This window comes from Poecilia latipinna, unplaced genomic scaffold, assembly GCF_001443285.1.
Source record: "Poecilia latipinna isolate Pla-1442-1.1 unplaced genomic scaffold, P_latipinna-1.0 Scaffold1737, whole genome shotgun sequence".
Classification (NCBI taxonomy): Eukaryota; Metazoa; Chordata; class Actinopteri; order Cyprinodontiformes; family Poeciliidae; genus Poecilia; species Poecilia latipinna.
The window spans coordinates 119,727-141,132 of record NW_015114353.1 but is presented as its reverse complement, the minus strand read 5'-3'; the positions used below and the strand labels follow the sequence as shown (position 1 = coordinate 141,132).

At 41.6% G+C, this 21,406-nt stretch overlaps 2 protein-coding genes across 2 annotated transcripts in view; one reads left to right on the top strand and one right to left on the bottom strand.

Annotated features, from left to right (window-relative positions):
- Positions 1-21,406, top strand: part of LOC106964925 (DEP domain-containing mTOR-interacting protein) — a 57,789-nt gene that overhangs the window by 17,117 nt on the left and 19,266 nt on the right. The gene's annotated exons all lie outside the window — the stretch shown is intronic.
- LOC106964926 (transcription factor MafB-like) lies at positions 16,198-19,177 on the bottom strand. Its single transcript, XM_015060719.1, has one exon. The coding sequence runs from the start codon at positions 18,487-18,489 to the stop codon at positions 17,542-17,544; it is 948 nt and encodes a 315-aa protein (XP_014916205.1). The 5' UTR covers positions 18,490-19,177; the 3' UTR covers positions 16,198-17,541.

The window sequence follows — 21,406 nt, the reverse complement described above, 5'->3', positions numbered from 1 at the left end:
CACATATTCCACATTCAATATGGCGGACGCTGTTAGGTAACGCAGCAACGGGCCGACCCGTTCCATGAGGCGTCTACGTATTTATGTCTGTGGTTTCTCTGGTCTTTGGCTAAAAACCACAAGCTATTTCTTCTGCTAGTGCTAGCATTAGTACACATGTTTGTCTAGGTTGTTCGACTAAACAGGACTGATGTGAACGCACCTTTAGCCTCCAGGTCCGAGACTCAAGTCTTGGTGAACAGTGAAGGTAAGCTAAAGATTCCTGTTTTTTTTTTTTTTTTTAAGAGTGTGCTTCTTTATAAGTCAGTAACGTTAGCAAATTATAGGACGTTCACGTTAACTGCAGCTTCATAACAATACATGAATGTCTCTTCCACTGAATGCTGCAATAAATGACTGGATTATTTAGGAAACAAAGTAAACGTGGCTTACCTTCGACATTGTCCCGCCGTTAAGCTAGCTACATTATGAGGACACTTCCTGCTGAAATAAATAAAAGCACGTCGTGTTCCACTCAACCAGAGGTCAACACATTGATTTACTTGCCGCACTTTGCCTGGTTCATTATGTTGTAAAGTCAGTATAGCTTTTGTTTGATATGACTGTCTTTATCCTTAAGAAGTGAGAACAAAGGTTATAAATGTGGATTTTAATTTTTATTGAAATATCAGAGTGAGGAGAAAAAAAACCCTCCAAATTATTTTTAGAGCACGATGTAAGTGAGTGGCAATTCAATATTATGTGGTTTTAACGCCTTTCTTTTCTTAAAACATAAATGTTTTTTGTAAATATAATTAGGTATAACCACGCTTAACCAATTTTCAAAAATAAAGACCAATTTTTAGCAGATTCATGGATGCTAAATTAAATGTGCAGAGTTAGAGATGCATGTTAGAGATGTCATGGATTTAATGTAAAAATGTTTAACTTCAGTCATTAGAGACTTGAGATTATTGACTCTGAGATTTGACTTGGGGACAAAAATGACTTGTAAACATGTCTGACGTCTTTGTATGGGAACAACCTACATACTAAACTTACAAATGCATTTCCTTTAAATGTGGCACAATTTAAAAGGAATTAAACAGGCTTTGAAATGGTATATTTTTGTGCCAGGAATCTCTGTTATAACACAAACCTCCAGTTTTTTTGTTGTTGTAACCCCTCCTAGCTTAGTTCACTGATGCTTTGGGCTGGCTAAAGAGTCATTTTAACCGTATTCTAGACAGTTTCCTGACGGCAACATGTTTAGGTCCAACACTGCAGCTGAGCTTCTTCATCTCCACATCAAGACACGGCACCACATTTAGAAGTTTAGTACTTCTTTTTCTTTCTTTTTCTGTACAAAGGATGCAACATCTGACAGGTTTATCAGGCAATCAGTGTTTGACGAAGTTTCAGAGAAGCTGCTCCTGTTTCAAAGTCCTCTATCCTGGTGGGAAAACTCAGCGCTCCTGCTTTCCACCATCTCGTCCAATCGGCTGCGTCTCGGAGCCCAGCTGGCATCCGGATCCATCCAGACAACAAAGCTGCCGAAGTCCTCAGCAGGACATTATGAAAGAATCTTTAAAGAAAGAGGTCACTTTTTTTTAAACGCAGATCAATAAAATCTATTCCCCCACGCGCAGCGATCCTCTTCTCCTTCCAATAAACCTGCTTTGTAACTTATCAGCAAAATTGGGCACACTATCTGAGTTATGGATTCACTTTGTAAGTCTTGTTTTTATTTATTTATATATATATATATATATATGTGGTCACATTTCCCTTTTCTTTCAAAGATAAATGCTTGCTAAATCAGTAAAATTTCACAATGACTTTCTTAAAATAATTTGGTGTCATTAGGTCATAAGGATGCCTGGCAGTGTTTATTTAAGGAAACCTGGGGGGGGGGGGGAATAGAGTCTGTTCAGTTTTTTTTTTGTGTGTGTGGAAAAAAGTGCAGCATCGTTCGTTTCATGAGTCAAGGCTGCAGCTCGAGTCTTCACCATTTAAATATAGCCTCACTCCCCGCGAACACTGTCACTCACAGGCTGACGGTAACTGTTTGACCTCATCTGCCACGCTCTCTGTGTAGAGTCCTGCAAAAGTATTCCCCCCCCCTCAACCTTTTTTTTTTTTTTTTTACACCTTTTATCACTTTAGAACCACAAATTCAAATGCACCTTTTTTGGACTGTAAGTAAGCCTGTCACAATAAGCAAACAATTAATCGCATAAGTTCAAATGAGCTCCATAATTACCATTCTGATGATTTTCTTTTCTTTTCTTTTTTTTTCTTTTTTTTTGTAGGACCGTTTTGTTCACAGAGAGTCCGTAATCCATTTTATTTACGGTTTTGGTTATAACCGGTTGTTGTTTCCATTTGTTTTATCATTTCTGGTTGCCGTTTTATTTTGAATATTTAAAATATCTTCAGTACAGTTTATTGCCCTTTGAAAGGGCAAACTTGCATTGTTACACCTTTATCAACATATTACTTGAAAACAGTCTTAAAACAGCGATATTATCGTTTATTGCTATAATTTCTGGGACAATTTATCGACTAGCAAAATTTGCTATCCTGATGGGCCTGATTGTATGTAATAAACTAGAGTAGTGTATGATTGTGAAGTGAAAGGCAAATTACACTTTTGTATTTTTTTTTTATCTATTTTTGTCAAATGAAAATCTGAAAAGTGTGGTGTGGATTTGTATTCAGCTATCCTGACTCAATGTTTTATAGAAGTACATTTCAAACAAGCTTCTGCCAGTTTTTCTGCGCAAAACGTAATAAGATCGGCTGCATGTTTGGTTTTCGTCCTACTCAAAGTTCAACCAAGTCTTTAGTATTTACTTTCAACCAACTTCTATCAACCAGCCTCCCTGTCTCAGCTAAGTAAATAATCCCCACAGCAGTACGCTGCCACCACCGTGTTCCAATATGAGGATGCCAGTGATGGACAGTGTAATATATATAATCAAAGACAGTTCAGGTTTGACTTTTATCTTGTTGGTATACATACATTCGCTGTGCCTTTTGAGGCAAACTGAAAACAGTTTATTTAGTTTTTTATGGATTTCTTCCAATATTAGTTTTCTTCATTCTGTCAAGAAGACCAGAGTAGTGGAGCGCACGGCTCATCATAGTTGTCCCTGTTTGCAGATAAATCCAGCTACTTTTTTTATTTTTGGTTTCCTGCAGCTCCTTCAGACTAGCCGTGGACCTTTTGCCTTCAAATAACCCCAGGGTCACACTTTGGACACCCCTGGCGTAAGGGGTGTGAATACTTTTACAACAGAGTAGCAAAAGTTTCACTAAAAAATTAATCATGTTCCCCCACCCGGAGATTATCTGAAAATTAATCATGTTTTTTTGTCACTTGTTTGTCTGAAGTTTCATTTGCGCTCCAGAAGACGCCATGAAGAGCCGACGGGGCGTTCCCACCGCTCGCTAGACAGGTTAACCATTCCCAGCACATGATGGCTTCCAGGTGGGTTTGGTTAGAAGTCAGAGGCGTCCCGCTCCCGTTGGATGGAGCGGTTTCTGCAGACCTCTGCTCGACCACGTGCGGGTCGTAAGGTTCTTTACACCCTTCGCTTATACGATCTGCAATTCACCTCACTATGATCATATGAACGGCACTATATTGGCCTGTAAAGTTATTTAACTGTCATCTGCAGCGCATGATGGACAGTAAAAGACGGTGCAATCTGGCGCACCGTCTCAACCTTTAAAAGTTTTTGTCCGTGATAGAATTTTAACAACCGGTATTAAAAAAAAAAAAAAAAAAACATCCCGACCGGGTGAAGACTGGAACATGTCAACATGTCAGACTGATGATGGTGTTGTAGAGTCACGACTCTTCTTGTGTGAACGACGACGTTTGTCATTTATTGTAACGGTTCCGTGTCTCGTTCAAGTGGAACTGGAGTAACTGGGAATCCCATGACTGTTCAGCCTTAACAGCGATGCCCTAAACAGAGTTGAGACAGTACAAGTATTTGATCAAAAACCCCGTGCTGCTGCCGATTGAGTACCAGTAGTGACAGCCTAAGAATAATTTTAGTGTCAACTATTGTTAGGTTTAAAAAAAGAAAAAGCTGAGTAGTTTGAGAACGCTGATCTCTGCTTCAAACGGATACTAGTCAAAGGGGAAGTGCAGCAGAAAATGTTGTGAGAACGCCCTCGCTGAAAGTGAAGGAGACAACGGTGACCCAGGAACATGTGCTGGTGTTGCTGATGCAGTGACCTCTTAGCTCAGAACCTGGATCTGGGAATGACGGGAAACCCGACCTGACCGTGTTCTAGCTGCAAGTTAGAAAACCAGTAGTTTACTAGTCGTCATTCTCAACTACAGGCTGCTACTAGCGTCTGTCTGCAGGCATTTTAGACATTCAGTAACCAACACAGTGGTGTTCAGACTTTTTGTTCAAACTTTTGGAGGCCACAAAATGTATTTTTGAAGTTTACAAGCACATGTGTTGGGCCTTTGTAATTCTTTCTGCTTAAAGTAAATGTGTAAGATTTTATTGAAATGAAAGGATTTGTAAATCACCATTTATTCAAAACATTACAAAGAATCTTTACCAACTGTGTTATTAGAAGGCTGGTGTACTGCTTATTAATATTTTTGGGTTGATTGTGTGATAGATTTTTTTTCTTTTAGCCCAAGTTCACCAAGAATTGGCCGAGGGTAACTCTTTCCTCTAAGGTGATTGCTATTTTAACCAGTGGTTGTTTCTGAATGTAGAAGCCTGGTTAATAAATTAGAAATTATTTCTGTTGTTGTGTCAGGCCAGATTCAATTCATTACAGTATTGCAGTCAGGGGCCACACAAAATCATTCAGAGGGCCACAAATAGGCCCCTAGCTGCACTTTGGACATCCCTGAACTAAGGGAACGTGCTCACGATCCTGAAAGTGAGGAAAAAACAAACAAAATAAACCTTTTGTTGTGATGGTACAGCAGCCATATTGGATTTTGAGGTTAGTTTCTAGAAAATCATAGATGTAATCCACAGAGGGCGTTTTTTGTTTGTTTTTTATTTAATAAAACACTAAATTTGTAGCCATTTGTCTCCCACGTCCACATGGAAACAGTGCTTTTGTGGAGCCAGAATGTAAATTTATTTTAAAGGGGTTCCGAAGTGAAACTTTGTGTGGAAATGTACAGGTAGAATGGATTTTAAAGGACTATGCTGATCCCACCTCTTGACTGCAGAATAAAAATAAATAAATCAGGGTTACAGCTGCCAATAAACCATTAAATTAAACCAGTTTTAAGCCAAGTCACACTTCATTAATACCTAAAGCTTCCAAAATATGTAAATTTCACTTGAACAGTAACTGTGCTGCTGCTGCAGTGTCTCTGCTCAAGCATAAAATTAGTGACTGATCAATAATCTCTTGCAAATGTTATGACCTCAATCTGCATCTTAAAACATAAATGCTGAAAAAAAAATTACATTTTACTGGCTGAAATTTCTTAAAAAGGCTTCACTAAAAACACTATTCCCTTCATCTCCATGGAAACACTGAAAGAGGAAGTTGGAGCTTCCTTTAAATATTTCCACTTGTGTTAGCGGATTTTATTAATGCATTTTAATGCAAACTGGGTAAGACACTGTGACATTTAACACTGGTAGCTGGTTTTAAACAAAACTCCTGTAAAAAATGCACCTGTATGTAGCTTCGTTACACACAAAATGATTTGCTTCAAGTATCATTTTGATGATTATGACCTAATGCTGAAAAACAAAACAAAATGCAATTACACAAGATCAAAAAAAAAAAAAAATTATGGCGTAGACTTTCACAGGGACAGACGGGCTTAGCAAGGAGAGTAAAACACAAAAGTCTGTACTGCTAAAGAAACCAATTGGCAACATAATGGCATAGAAGTAAGAAAAAGGGCTGGACTGCTGCTTGGTGGTCCAAAGTGACTGTAATGCCAGATAGTATTCACAATAAATTTGATTTAACACAATAGGATATTACATCCTACAACGTGCTGCTAGCCACTTTTTGTATGTTTACTGACTGAAATGACTGGAGTTGAAATAATATCAGCTTGGCTGACAGCAGGCGCGTCAAACTCGTTTTCTAAAAAATCTGAATGTTCTTAAAGGGCCGGTTGTGCCGGAACGTATTGATAAAACCATAAAACTGTTAAAATATCAATAATTAGCATTCAATAAGTGTTTCTTAAAATTAAATATTAATCACACGGATTAGTCATCCAGGATTTCATGATTGTTTTTTGTGTATTTTTGCAACCAAACTCACAGACTTTGTTGCGCTAGTTTAGACATATTTGTAAGGAATTTTTACGATGTTTCCGCTAATGTGACTTTTTATCAATCGCCGTATTGATCATGATCTATAACTTCAAGTAAGGCTGAGGCAGCAGTCACTTAGAACCAATGTTCTTGGCCAATTTTGTGAAAACTTTGCAGTAAAATTAGGGGGGAAAAAATGTCTGGATCTGTTGACTTTGTGTGAATTTTGCTTATTTGTGAAAAACTAAAGGGACCTATTGATGTAATTGCGAGTCTGGAGGGCCACATAAAAAGCTACGGTGGGCCAGATTTGGTCTCCAGGTCTTGAGTTTGACACAAGTGGCTTACAGGATAGTGATTTCTCTCTCTCTATCTCTCTGCCTCTCTCTCTATATATATCTCTGTTTGACTTTTCATTGCACAGAACTGTCTTATTGCTCGCTAGCCTCATAAGTGACAGACAGCGCTCACTTGTTAACGCCCCCCATTTAACCACTATCCTTGCTGCTGTTTCCTTCAGTTTTGTCTTTTTTCTCTGACTAAAACGAGCCTTAGAAAATGTTTCCATTCCATGAAAACACATTTCCTGTATGTCCAGACTGCCGGCCTGTGCGTCGGTACGTGCAGGTTGGGAGTCGGAGCGGGTCGGACTATAAAAGTGTTGCTTTCATTTACTCACCACGCTGGTGAGTAAGTGAAAGAAGGGCTGCTCTGGTATGATTCAACTCTCATTCTGACTCCCCCAACAAAATGTCTAGATTGTTCGAGTCGCTGCTTTGGTTTCCATGCAATCATGCGCTCGCTTGCAACATTTTCACATTACATGTTCTGCTGCCACTTGTTTCACATGTTCCAAACAGCAGGCAGATTTTAACGCGTCACATGAGAAGAGCTTAATGAGCAAATTGGTGCAAAAGAGGAGAACATGATGGTATGATGGTGTAGTCGCTGACATTATCAGTGGAAATGCATCCAGAGCAGAGATAAAGACCAACTGTATCAAATTATATTTTACTGTTGCATAGTAGTATTTTTCCCCCCAAAAAAAGCATAAAATTACATCTGGCAAAACAAAAGCAAAGTTCTGATGGACCAATGAGAATTTCACTGACTGATTTTATTATTGTTTTTAGGTCTGAGTGACTGATTCTGATTATTATCCATCCCAAATTTCTCTCTAAGGACTGCAATAAACCCAAAGTCCTCTTTGTTGATTTTTAAAAAAAACACAAACCAACCATTAACGGAAAAATGAGTGGCACATTTGTTTTGAATCAGACAGAAAATGACTATTTTAAAAGATTTCCTCCATTTATGCTTCAAACCAAATATCAACAATCTTTTATTTATTTATTTTTTTCTTTTTTTTAAGAAAACTCAAAAATGTGTCTGAAAATTCTGTTTGTTGATGTTTTTACAGACAAAAAAAATATAGACATGCTTTTAATAAGAAAATATTTTTTGTTTCAGTATTTGGCCAAAAGATTGTTGGTCAGATTTACCTACTATTATTATTATTGTTATTACTGGGCCGCATCAATAATTTAAAGCGTCTGAAACTCAGTGTAAATTATAGTTTTTAATGAAAAGCGACTACTGTTCCTCCACTTAGTTTGTTTTTTCCAGATATCTGAAGTCGTCCAGAACATGTGATGTCTGAGTCAATTTTCCTTTAAAGCCCTGCAGAGATATGCTGTGATTGATTTAACGAATAAGACACGGAGTGAGGGGGTTCTGAACTGACCAAAGGTTGAAGTCAAGCAAACATCTGTCCCTCTGTTTCAGGATTTCCTTTTAAATAAAATAAAATATACGAAGCAAGAGGCTCTTGAGTAGAAAGAAAAAGCAACGTTTGTATTTGTAATCTTAAAAACGACTCGAATCCTTAATTCACATATCAGATAACGCGATGGATCAAATGACAAGATGCAACTCTTTTTATATTTGTGGTGCCTGTAAGAAAAATTTGACTTTGAGATTAATAATAATAAAATGTCTTGGCCAGGATTCTCTCACAACAAGAAATGTTTAATCTCAATTATATTTTCCTGGTGTAATAAAGGTTAACAATAAATAATAATAATAATCATTTTTGCCTGTAAAGATAAGCTGAGTAGACAGGAGTATTAGATTTTCAATCAGACCGTCATTGGGACCAAAATGCAGAAGCATTCAGTGACTAAACTCAGTTTCCAGATTCCTGCAGCTTTGCTTCTCAGATTGGAAATAAAAGAAAATGAAAGAACTACGAGGGGAACTGATGAACTTGAAAGTTTCAAAAGCGACTGGTTTTAAATCAGGTTTAGACGAGAAGTAAACTTGGCGTGCTAAACCATGAATCTCTATGTAGAGTGACCTCTGCTGATTTAAAAAAATAAAAGCACCTTTCTTCTTAAGCTTTTACTACTGCATCTAATTTGCAGAGTAAAAGCTGCAAAAATGTGTCTTAAAAGATTTGACACCACATGCTTTCTTTGTAGCTTGTGCATAAGTGTCTGTGTGCTTTGACAGGGAGACAACTTGCGGTCAGGCTGCTGTGAATAAACTGCATGAAGCTGATTTATGAGTCTGAAACAACAGCCCGTCTGCAACTCAAAGCAAACCGTCATCACACCCTCGATAAGCTTTGTTGTTTGCACGTAACCTTTCATTTAAATCTTTTTGAGAAGTCTCTCTCTTTTTTTTTTCCATTAAAGAAGCCAGAACAAAGTACTTCCTGTATCTCAGCCACAAGTAGAACAAACAAGTACTTGAGTTCACTATAGGATAAAGGCCTGCGTCCTCCTAAATAGATCCCTTTTGACAACCGCAGTCATCTGACCGCACCAAACACTTTTTTTTTTCTTCTTTTATTCCGTTCGCCGGTTATTTTAACGGAGGCCGCACACACAGCGCGTAATCACAGGGAGCAGCGAAGAGGCGACGGACGGCGGCGGCTGTGAGAGGCAGAGAGACAAAAGCCTCGAATCAGCTGGAGCCAGAGGCCTTCTCAGAAACCTCAAGAAGGAGTTATGACACAAGATGGACGCCGGCATGACGCATAAGTGGGAGAGTGACACACCCTGTTCCAAGGAGGCCTCGCTAGACTTGACCAAAACACATGACTGCGCTTCCATATTCGACTGTAAGCAACACCCACAGAAAGTCAGCGGGCCGAGAGCTGCTGCCGTGCAAAAACTATTCACACCCCTCGGGTTTTCACTCGCGTTTCGTCGCGTTGGGAGCACGGGCCTTTTGGTGGATTTCGCCTTGGTTACGTAACAGAGATTATGGGCGATTATAAAGTCAAAGTGCTCTTTCCTTGTAAACATCTCAATAGGCTCAATAATTTCCATTTGCACAATTGTTGAGAGAGCAGGTGAAAAATGTCTTCGGTCTGGTGTTTTGGTCTCATCTGGTCACTTTTTTTGAAAGACAATTTCGCTAACAGAGACCTCAGTTATGTATTGTTTTGGGTGTGTCCTTTATTCGTTTTGCATATTTACAATGTCTTTCCGATTCCAGTGTTAAATGTTCATAAGAAATTACAGTTCATTGATCTTTGAGAATGCGTTCCTGACAATGGTCTCCAAACAGCAATGTTATCGTTTAATGCGATATCTTCTGAGACAATTTATCGTCCATCAAAATGTGTTAAATATTATCCTCAGTAAAAGCAACTGTTCTGTTAATTACAATGAAAAACTGACACTGCACATCACCCATCTACACGGCGATGGACGAATCATGCCGTGGGAAATGCAAGAGGCTGCAAAAGACCAGTGATTGGGTTGTTGGTTCACTTTCCAGCTAAATATAAAAGCCAGAGCGACAATCGAGGCGTATTCGTGTGTCAGGATGGGAACAGTCAAAGTCCAGACCTGATCTGGACTTGAACACTGAGGCGCGTCGATGCTCGTCGTCACACAATCTGACCGAGCCGCTGAAATTTTGCAAAGAAGAAAAAGCAGAAATGTCACTCTTCACATGTACCGCCAAACACTTGGAGGTGAAATTTGAGTAAAAGGTGATTATATACATGCAACATCTTCTCGATTTTCATTTTGAAAACCTCATTGGAAACATTTATAATTCTCTTCCCGCTTCACATGCTTCCATGTCTCGGCACATTGAGCTGTTTGTTTTCTCTGCCTCACTGTTCCCGAAAAACCAGAGAGCGTTCCTCTCCTTCCTCTTTTTCTTTTCTTTTTTTTTTTTTTTCACTTTTCCTGGATGAAAGCATGTTACAGATACAAACTGTCCCCGGAGAATTGGACTTTTCCAGCTTTCCAGGTTTCGCCAGATCACACATGCTGGTGTCAGAGCTGACCCTTAATCAGCCGAGCTTTGTCAACAACAACTGAGAGTCACAATTATCTGCCCTATAGATAGGTAGGCTGCGCTCCGGGATCCGGGGGCTGTGGAAAGGGAAGAAGCTGTCAGATTGCAGTGGGGGGGAGGAGAGAGAGAGTCTGCCTTAGCCTCTGTGGCTCGTGTTTCTACTGCGTACTAATGGACCCCTGTCATCATTATGGACAGAAACAGGAGGGCGCCTGCCAGCTGCATGACCCCCATAAAACAGGACAGGAAATCCTCACTGAGAATGAAAGGGGAAAAGTCTCTTTTCTTTGCTTTTCTTTTCTTTTCTTCTCTTCTCTGTCACACTTATGAAATCAGAGAGCATCGCTTGTCCCCGTAGAAGGAAGGAAAGCTGAAGGTGTTGACATTATTGGAATGTATTTTCCTACTTCAAAATCTGGCTCCTTGTCCTTAAGTCATTTTGTAGCTGATCTGGTGGTACGCTTAAAGTTTTTTTTACCCGAGCTTTGCCTTTATGACTTGAAGCAGAATTCAGCTTCTATGCACCACAAATCTGGAACAGACTTCCAGAAAACTGCAAAACACCTGGAACACTGAGTTCCTTTAAATCTAGACTAAAAACCCACCTGTTTAGAGTTGCTTTTTAAACCTAATCATGAAACATTCATCAATAATTTGATGTGCAAAATGTAATGTTGTCGACTGCGTGTTCTACGACTTTGTAATTTTGTGTTTTTATGATGTGAAGCACTTTGAAATGCCTTGTTGCTGAAAGGTGCTATACACATAAAATTTGATTGATTGATTTAACGTCAAGACAGTAAAGAAAATTTGAAAAAAATCTGTGCTTTTTATTTATTTATTTTTTTTAAATGGTGCATGTAAATTTCTGGTTTCATGTGTATGTTGAGACTGTGAAGCAGTTGCTCTCCCACACGGTGAGAACCCTGTATAATTATTACATACAGTGGATCACCCTTTGCTCTGTTACTAAAGTCCAACAGCCTGTAATGGGACAGGACTTTGTCACACTCCTCTTTAGCAGCGTCCACTGAAACGTGACAGCCTGTTTATCAAGAGCTCCTTCCTATCAGATCCTCAGGAGTCTGTCCGCAAAAAAAAAAAAAGGAAAAAAAAAACCGGAACACGTTGTCCCCAGGAAGTCAGGTTCCTTATTACAGCCAATAAGATAGTGAGCTTTATTGTAGTTTCGAGGCTACACATTAATCCACTTTGTTGAATCCTCCTCAGCCCATCATGTGATTACTTTAGTCATTACCAGTAGTGCAGTCATAATTACTCTGTAGTCTGTCAGGATATGTTGACAGGGGAAAATATGGCATCATGATTTATGCAAGAGGTCCCAATTCCAGTTTCAACCAGAAAAGGAGATGCATAAAAAATCACTATCACATGATTTTATATTAAAAAAAGAAACGCCGCACTCGCCTTGTTTCGTGAGCAAGCATGAAAGTGCACACGCGTGAAAGCTTGGGATTGCGAATGCATGTCCGAGTTTGCGTGTGTGCATCTGTGTGTGTGCATGTGTGTGCGAGCCGCATCCATGGAGACGTGTCTGACGGCTGCATGATTCACAGTGTCACAACTGTGAGCAGAAAGGACTGGACATCCTGAGCGGAAACCACAGCAATCGAAGCTGCGTTTCCCTGCGACATCCCAACCTAACACTCTCACAAAGAGTCACTTGACTGGACCCGCATATAGGAAGTGAAAGAGGAAGCCCCACTCGTCCATCCTGTCCTCCATCCCGATCTCTGCTCTGCCGCTTCACGTGAAACGCGCTTGTAGGCCCGCCGCAGAGGGTGTGAGAGCCTTACTGTTGCAAAACAAGAGTGGAAGAACCGGCTGAGGCTGGAAACGTTTTGCTGCTGAGGGTCAAATGTCTGGTCAGTTGACTTTTAGCCACACAAAGAGAGAGGGAGAGAGCGCGAGGGGGTCAGTGACTATCACTACTGTGAAAGCAGAATGTGGTGATTTGAATATCAAGTGGTAAAGGGTAAATGGGCTTATGTAGCACTTTATCAAGTCCAGAAGACCACAAACGCTTCACACTACATTCAGTCATTCACCCATTCACTTGCTGACGGTGGCAAGATACCGCCAGACTCTGCCCCAGGGCGGTCTGACAGAGGCGAAGCTGCCATGCACCGGCGCCACCGAGCCCTCTGACCATCAACAGCAGGCAAGATGGGTGAAGTGTCTAACCCCAAGGACACAACGACAAACAGACTGAGTCGGGCTGGGCAAACTCCTACCACCATCGCCACCGTCATCGGTGACGGCTGCTCAGTTAATCACATAACTCTGATCTCTAATGGAGCTCTTGAAGTTATGTCTTGCCCAAGGACACAATGACAGAGGCGGATGTAGTGGGGACTGAACCAGCAACTCAGATTTCGACACAAATTTCTACCATCTACCATTTTTGACATAGACGGTCGTCAACATCAAAAATGTCAATACAAGGGCTCTAAGAGCTTTAAGAAACAATACACACAAATTTGCTTTGTTTTTATATTGTTTCTGTTTATCTTGTAAAAATGTTAAAGTAATTTTGTAGAGACCTGTAAACTATCGAAATTCTCTGCCAGATTTTTTACAAAATAATTCCAAGAAAAAAAGCCTGCAAAAACACCTCAAGGTCAAAAGTTTGAGGACGCATCAAACGCAAATAACAAGTATTGGTATTGGCGATACAGGCCCTATATTTAGTTGGTATCGGATTGATACTGAAACACGCCGTATCGCACGCCTCCAGTCCAAACCCCTAGTGTTAAGGGGGCTGATAACGCAGCTGGAGGTGGTGAGTGGTGGTTGGCTGTGGGGTCGTTTGGCCCGGCTTTAACCCTGGTGGCTCGTGGCCTCTGGCTGTGTTCATTGGTGTTAGTGTGCACAGCCTGGCAGCCTGCATTCCTCTGCCTCTCCCCACACAATGCAGCATTCCTCTGTCTGTGTCCGCTGTCTGAGATGCGGCCGGGCCTCGGCGGACCACTGCTGCCCGGCCGAGTGGCTGGCATCACGCTCGGCTCAAAACTCAACTTTCTGGCCAACATGCAAAAGTAATGCTTGGCTGAAATCTAACACTGAATATCCCCCTAAACACACCGTCCGCAGTATGAAACATGATCATGGTGCCATCGTGCTGGGAGGATGCTTTTCTCCGTCATGGATATGGAAGCTGGTCAGAGTGGATTGGAAAATGTATGCAGGTAAATACAGGGAAGGTATGGAAGAAAACCAGTTAGAGCCATGAGTACGGTAAATGCATGTTTTAGAACGGCCCAGTCAAAGCCTAGACTTAAATCTGGATGAGATTCCTTGCAAAGACCGGAAGCACCGAAAATACGTCAAATCAGACTCAACTCGAGCCGTTTTATTTCTGCCGACGTGCAAAACTGGTGAAGATATACCCTCCGAAAACCTGCAGTTGTAACTGAGGGGGCCGATTACAAAAGCGTGCCACACTTTTCGCATTTTTTTAACCGCACAAAGGTTTTAAAGCCACCTATGATTTCCTTCCACTTCACGATTACGTGCTACTGTGTCTTGGTCAACTTCAACGGTAAAATCCATGGAAGTTGGTGCATGATTAAGGGACTAAAATGCGTAAAAGTCGAAGGGGTTTGAACACTTTTGAGAAGCACCGTAGTCTTGCCTCGTTTTGGTGCAGTTTTTCCCCTCCTTTCTTTGCCTCGCTCCTCTCTACAGAAGCATGTTTATCCTGGACCGTTTTCCCCTGCTCTCCAGTCGCCTTTCTCTTGTTCTGATGCCACAGCCGTGCAGACACCTATCCCTCCTGCTGACTCAGTAGCCAGCCTCAGGCACTGTGGGCTCGGGGTGTTGGTGGCAGCGAGGGAGGGAGGGAGGGGGAGGTGGAGGGAGAGAGGGAGGGAGGAGGAGAAGGGAGGGAGGGGAGAGCGAGGCTCCCACATCAGGTCCCACCAGCCTATCACGTGCGAGAGAAAAGAGCTGGCTAATCGTTTCTACAATGGCAAACTGTCACACAGCGCCACAAAACCGCTTTCCTCACCAACACTTCTACAGTATTATTCCACTGTTCCTTAGAAAGCCCCATGTGATGCGTTCAAGTGCGCAAGCACCCGATTGGGGGGGGGGGGACGGCGTGTTCAGAAAACCGCAGAGATACACCAAAATATGTGACTATGTGCACAGAGGCTTGCAAATTATTTTTGATTTTTCTCTACATTGCCAACGTGAAATCTAGAGTTTTGTTGATGCGTGTCAGACTGTCACTTTGCGGGACTTTTAGGTGCAATTTAGCTGAATTTAAAAGCAATTATGTAATTCACAATCAACCGGATAAAATTAAGTTTACGGCCTCTCAGTAAACAGCTACCTGAGTGGCTTTACAGGCGATAAATGAGGTTTAAAAGAGAGGCAGCAGACGCACATCGTTTGGTAGAATAGGTTTATGAACCTTCCTCTGGTCACGTTAAGATAAAGTTTCCTGGTGGTGTTTTCTGCTACGTCACAGCAAGCAGACCTTAGCGGATCAGGCCTGTTTTTTTTTTTTCTTTCTAGAAAAGTTGCTTCTGCAGAACTGCTTTCCGTTGAACGGAGAGATGAGCTAAGCGCCGTCCACGAGGGTCACGCGTGTTCCAGCAAATTCCTGTTAACTGAACCACCTTGCTCGCTCGCTCCCAGTTTGGCTCTCGCTGGCAGGAGAGGAGTTACAAAGTCTCCTGTGACAGCAAAAAAAAAAAAAAGAAAGGGAAAAAAAACACTCTCTAAGATTCTCATAGAGGAGGTTATAAACTCCCTTTTACAATGTGACCACTTATCAACCATTATCACCCTGGCCTTGGGACTATTACGGTCATCCAAATATTGTTGTAGTGTTGAACCGGGAATGATCTTCAGTCCGGAACTTTGCTGTTAAGTTTTCACACACACACACACACACACACTTGTTAAAAAAAAAGAGAAAAACAACAAAAAGACGTATCGAGTGAGAAAATTCCTCCAGAGCAGGGCCAGCTGCGCCGTGTGCTGCTTGTTTCTCTCTTCCTCTGATGATGAATGCAGAGGTGATGTGTTTGTCTGAGGAAGAGAGTCGAGGGGAAGCCTGATTTCCACTCTGTTTTATCTGTGCCCCGCAGCCCCCCACAGTCCCTCTTGCCCAATACCCCGCCGCGCTTTCACAGGCCCCGGGGTCCCACAGGAAGCAGCACTCTGCAAAGGCCAAAGGTCAGGGAATGACCGTTCACCGATACACAACGCCAAGCGGGTCCGCCGAACGACTTTGGCTCAAAAATAAAACTAAGAAGTGAGTTTCAGTGCAGGGAATTATTTTAAAGTAGCAGAATATTGAGGAAGCGACGTCTGCGCCGGCACACATCTGTTTCCTTTTCGTGTTTACGTGCGTCGTGCTGCGCTTTCCTGCTGCAAGCTCATTTATGCAGTATGGCTGGATCTTTCTCCTTTTTTTTCTTTGCTTTAGTCTAATTTAACATTATAAATATCACTAAGACAAAAGTGTTTGACAAGGTTCTTGTAAATATTAAGCGTTATCTAGAGATGCACCGATCAATCAGCCAGAACTTGAAAAGAGCCGATCAGCCGTGTTCACCAAACGGCGAATGAAAACACTGGAAAATCAGCTTTTCAGCCACGTTTACTGAAGGCACCGGCGTTCAAGCTTTCCCTACTTTCAGTCCATAAATGCATCCGTTAACGCTATCGTCTTTAATTGCACCTTTAATAAAAAGATTAGAGGTGAAAAGATTTGATACATGAATGGAGATAATCTTGTGACAAAAAAATAAAAAATAAAAAGAAATGTAAGTGGCAGCTTTGTTGCACCAAAACTAGAAACTCCCACCACTTTTGGTCCATCAACCCATTGATTAAAAACTTGCTGTTTGACTAAATGTACTGGGGTTTATTAAAATCAGCACAAATAGGAACTAATCTTGCAACTTGTTAGTCTTCTCATACTATCAAAATGGACTCCAATACATATCTTTTTTTAGGAGTAGTAGTTCTTAGCAGAAAATAATCAATAACCAACAGCTAAAACACTTACAATAAACTACATCCTGCATCATTTCTGCTCCATAAATGCATCAACTAGCAGCTTCTCTTTCCTTTCATGCACTTTTTGAGTGGAATTAAACTTACTCAGTCATGTTGTAGCGGCAGAAGAGACTGCAATATTGGCAAATCAGACCTCAAAGGAAAACTGGAAGTCGGTATGGGCAAAAAAAAAAAAAAAAAAAAAAAAAAAAAGAAACAATCTGTGCATCTCTGTGACAAACTGATCTGACAAGATGACAAAGATGAGGAAGAGTGTGAGGTGCTATTGCACGGTAGCGATGGTTTGTAGCAGGAAAATGATTTGTCTGCAGATAAGACTCAAAGTTAAACTGTCAGATTAGGTTTATTGATCCAAATAAATGCAAAAAAAAAAAAAAAAAAAACAAAGAAAAAAAAACAGATATTAGATGGGGGGAAAAAAACGACATATATATTTGTATAATTAGATATTTTTTTGGAAGAAAGGCTGATACTGTCCAGCAGAATCCAATTCACAGAGTATGACTTGTTTAAGTAATTAATTCTCTCTCCCATTAAACCCCTCAACTCACCCCCACACACACAAAAAAACAAGCATAAACACAAACCATGATTTGAGCAATAAAAAAAGCAGAGAGAAAAAAAAAATCACCTCAATAAAAATTAACCATTAACTAAATGATTACATGGATGCTAATAAAAGCAAATCTGATTTCAAGTATTTCCTTTCAGACAAAATACAGATAAGCTATGGCAGTATAAAATAAGAAACATCTCATACATGACCAGCATGCATGCATCACTGCAATCCCCCCTCTCCCCACTCATTCTCATTTGTTGTTGTTGTTTTGTTTTTTAAACTATTATTTCAGTCATTGCATTTGGGATGGGGATGAATTTCGTCGTTGTTTTTTAAATGACTAACTCACATTAAATACTCTGGTGAGGAAGGGTTGTCGCTGGTGGAGCCGGTTTCGTGGTAGCAGTTCGCACCGGACAGTTTCTCGCATTTAAGTTTGTACGCGTCCCTCTCCCGGACCAGCCTGCTCAGTTCGTGCTTCAGCTGTTCCACCTGCGTCACCAGGCTCGTCTTCTCGTGCTCCAGGATGTGCTTCTGCTGCACGCGCTTGAAGCGGCACGACTGCGCGTAGCCTCTGTTCTTCAGGGTCCGGCGCTTCTGCTTCAGCCGCATCACCTCCTCCTTGCTCAGGCCCCGCAGCAGCCGGTTGAGCTCCCTGACGGACATGGAGACCAGCTGCTCGTCCGAGAAGTGCATCTCCGCGTTGGACCGCCGGTCGTGGCGGCCGTGCTGCGGCTGCTGGAGCTGGTGATGAGCCCCGAGGACCTGCTGAGCCTCCGGCGACTCCGGGGACTCGCTCCCCATTTCGTCTTTCAGATAGGGGTCTTGGCAGTGACTGCCCGGGATGCCCTGCATGTCGGGGTGACCCGGGAGGCCCGGGTAGTGCTGGACGGGGTCGCTCAGGTGGCCGTAGCCGTCGTAGTCCGGCTGGTAGGACTGCGGGTGGTGGCCGTGGGGCGCAGACGGGTGTCCCTGCTGCGTCGTGGCCCCTATTAGGGCCTCCATCGCGTCCTCGGGCGTCAGGCCGAAGGCTTGGGGGTACATCTGATGAGGGTACCCGCCGTTGTTGTTTGGTATCCAGAACTGGTCGCTCCCGGGGTTGGTTCTCTGCTCGTTCGGGTTGACGTTTGGCGACGAGGGGACCGAGTTGCAAGGCGTGCTGCCCGGGGTGGAGGAGACGGAGTCCGGTCTCTGCAGCTGGCCGCACGGCCCGATGAAGGAGCGGTCCAGGCTCTGCATGGTCTCCTTCTTGACGCCAAACTTCATGAAGTCAAAGTCGTTGGCGAAATCCATGGGGAGTATTCTGCAGACCCCCCACCCTACTACCACCACTCCAACTTAGGATGTGATATAGAACAAGGTGGCCTCGTCACGCAGCTCCAAGCGGCCACATATATTTCATTCAGTGAGAGGAGAAAAAAAAGGGCCTCACTTGCAAAAAAGAAAAAGGGAAAGTACCTCCAAACTTTAAAATCAAGTATTAAAAAAAAGAAAAAAAAAAAGGAGAAAAAAAAGTATCTTCCACACCTAATGAGCGCTGCCTGCCCGGGAGGAGGAACCCCCAATCTGAGAGTTGTGAGGACTCCTGAACGCTGGACGCACCTCTGTGAGCTCAGGAGAAGCGCACTTTCTTCATAAAGCTGAACTGACACGAAGTCACGCCTTCCAGACTACACCTCCACGCTGCTCTCCAATGGAAACATGCTGAACAGGCTGATTTGCATAAAAGCTATTCCGTGTCTCCCCCTCCTGCCGTCCACGGGAGAAGCTTTTTTTAAAACAAAACACCAGTATGAAAGATTGTTGTTCTACCCATTTTAATTTAGATTTGCTCCTGACTCATAGTGGTGTGTGCTGTCAAACTGAATTTTTAGAAATCAGCGGGGCATTATTAATCCCTTGTCACTAAATAAATCTAATCTAGATTGGGTCTGAAATATCGTATTTTTACATTACTTATTTTATTTTTTGGCTATTTATTTATCATAAAATAAACAAATAAAAATAAATGATGATAGACAAAAAGAGGGCAGAGAGTCAGGTCATTTAAAACAACACTGGTTTATGTTGTCTTCCGAGTTGTACTTTTGTGAATACTGACATCTAGTGGATAAAAGATCACACTGCAGGTGCAAGATGAGGGATTCCCCAAACTTAAAACTGTGACGTGCCAAGGACCACGTTCAGTGCAGCCTGTCTGCTTTTTGCATCAACAATAAAACAGTGCTGTTTTTAGATCATGTAAAAATAAAAAAAGATACACTACGGCAAACATAATACTGACAAAATAAATGCTGGCAATAAGAATATTGACAATATTTTGCATGTGCCTTCTTAGAAACTTTATTAGCAGTTTAGTTGCAATTACGTTTTGCTGATTTTTTTTTTTTTTTTGAGACAGATTCATAAGGTGGATGAAAAAGGAAATGGTTACAACATTTTTTGACTTTGCACGTTTGTTGTCTTCCAAACCGTTTTCCTGTTTGGAAGACAACAAGCTTGGCCAGGTTGGATAGATAAAGTCCGTGACCATCAGTTTTCAGGTTTTACCACTAATTCTCAATGTATTTTTGGTTTGGACTTTGACTGGGACACTTAATCACACAGACATGTGTTGTTTTAAACCATTTCACTGTAGTTCTGGCTGTACGTTTGGACTGATGCTCCTGTGACCACCAACATGTTCCACAGTGGCAAAGTAATAAAGTGAAGGCATTGTTTTGTGCATAGGTTTTCTAGCCACAAGCTAACTTGCAAACCCAGTCCTTGGTTGGAACTTTGGTTTTTAAAAGACTTTTAATTAATATATTCCCCTCACACACACACACACATACATTGAATTACTGTGACTATTAACAAGAAAAACACGAAAATGCATTTTCGTGAATACTAATTCTCCTCAACAAAGTAGGCAAGACTTCTAACAATTTGCTTCGTGCCAAATTTTCTGTGTTCTTGACTATTAGGCGCCTTGACGTCAAGTTATCACACCTAAGCAATGGATCTTCTTCACCTCCTCCAGAGTTACCATGGAGATCTTGGCCACTTCTCTTATGTAATGTCACCTTGACCAGCCTGTCAGTTTAGGTGGAAGGCTGTGTCTAGGTTGTTTGTGGTTGAGCTGTACTCTCTCCATTGTCAGATGATGGGGATAGTGTTTTCCTTTACACTATCACAGCTTTAAACTTCTCCTCTACATCCGCTCTGGCCTGTCAGCTGTGTTCCTTGGCATTCATGATGCTGTTTGTTCACTAATGTCCTCTAACCAGTCTTTACAGAAAGCCCCAAAAGAGACTAAAAACCTGAGTGATTACACACAAGTGTCAACAGGTATTCCTACTGCAAAGGATCTCAAAGGGTTACGCAGCGTGCCCTGAGATGACCCTCTGTCAATGCTTACTACCAGTGAAAATCTCACTGACAAAACCTAAAGGACTTGAGCCAAAACCAATAGAAATTACTGTAAAAGAATGGCCTGGCATTGTTTTAGCTAGTTTGATTTTCTGGGAATTGAGGAAAAAGAGGAGACAGTGTGACTGAGTAAGGATTTCTCAGGGACACATACCAGGACATGTGCCAAGAGACCCGAGCGATTGTATAAGTTATGGGAAACATAGGACTATAAAAGCCAAACAGCGCATATAGTAATTACCGTGCGTGAAAACATGAAGCCCTCTGAAAATGTATTCCGAGCACGCGAAGCAGCCGCCAATTCCTAATATATCCATCCCCCTTTTGCACATTTTGTCACATTAGAACCACAAAACTTAGTGGAATTTATTGGGATGTTATACAAAAGAACGACACAAAGTGGCACAAAATTGTGAAGGAAAATGATACATGGTTCCTATTTCTTTTCCCAAAAACAATGTGGGATGCATTTATGTTCACACCTCTGTACTATAATACAACCAAATCAAATCTAGTACACCCAACTGCCTTCAAAATCAGTAAATAAAGTCACTTTGGGTCAAATGTCTTCTCAGTATTAGAGCTTTTCCGAGAAGGAACCAAACCTAGCAAGATATTGGCCTAAACTAAAGAGAAGCAACCGAGAGACCCACAGGACACTTATGAGTCTTGCTCTCCACAAATCTGTTCTTTATGGGAAGTCACATTCATAAGAAAGCCATAGAAAGTTATGTTTGCCACATACAGTTGTGGTCAAAAGTGTACATACACTTGTAAAAAATCATAATGTTATGGCTGT

Excerpts from the sequence above, each read along its gene's own strand:
- LOC106964926 (XM_015060719.1), bottom strand. The coding sequence starts at position 18,489 with ATGGATTTCGCCAACGACTTTGACTTCATGAAGTTTGGCGTCAAGAAG.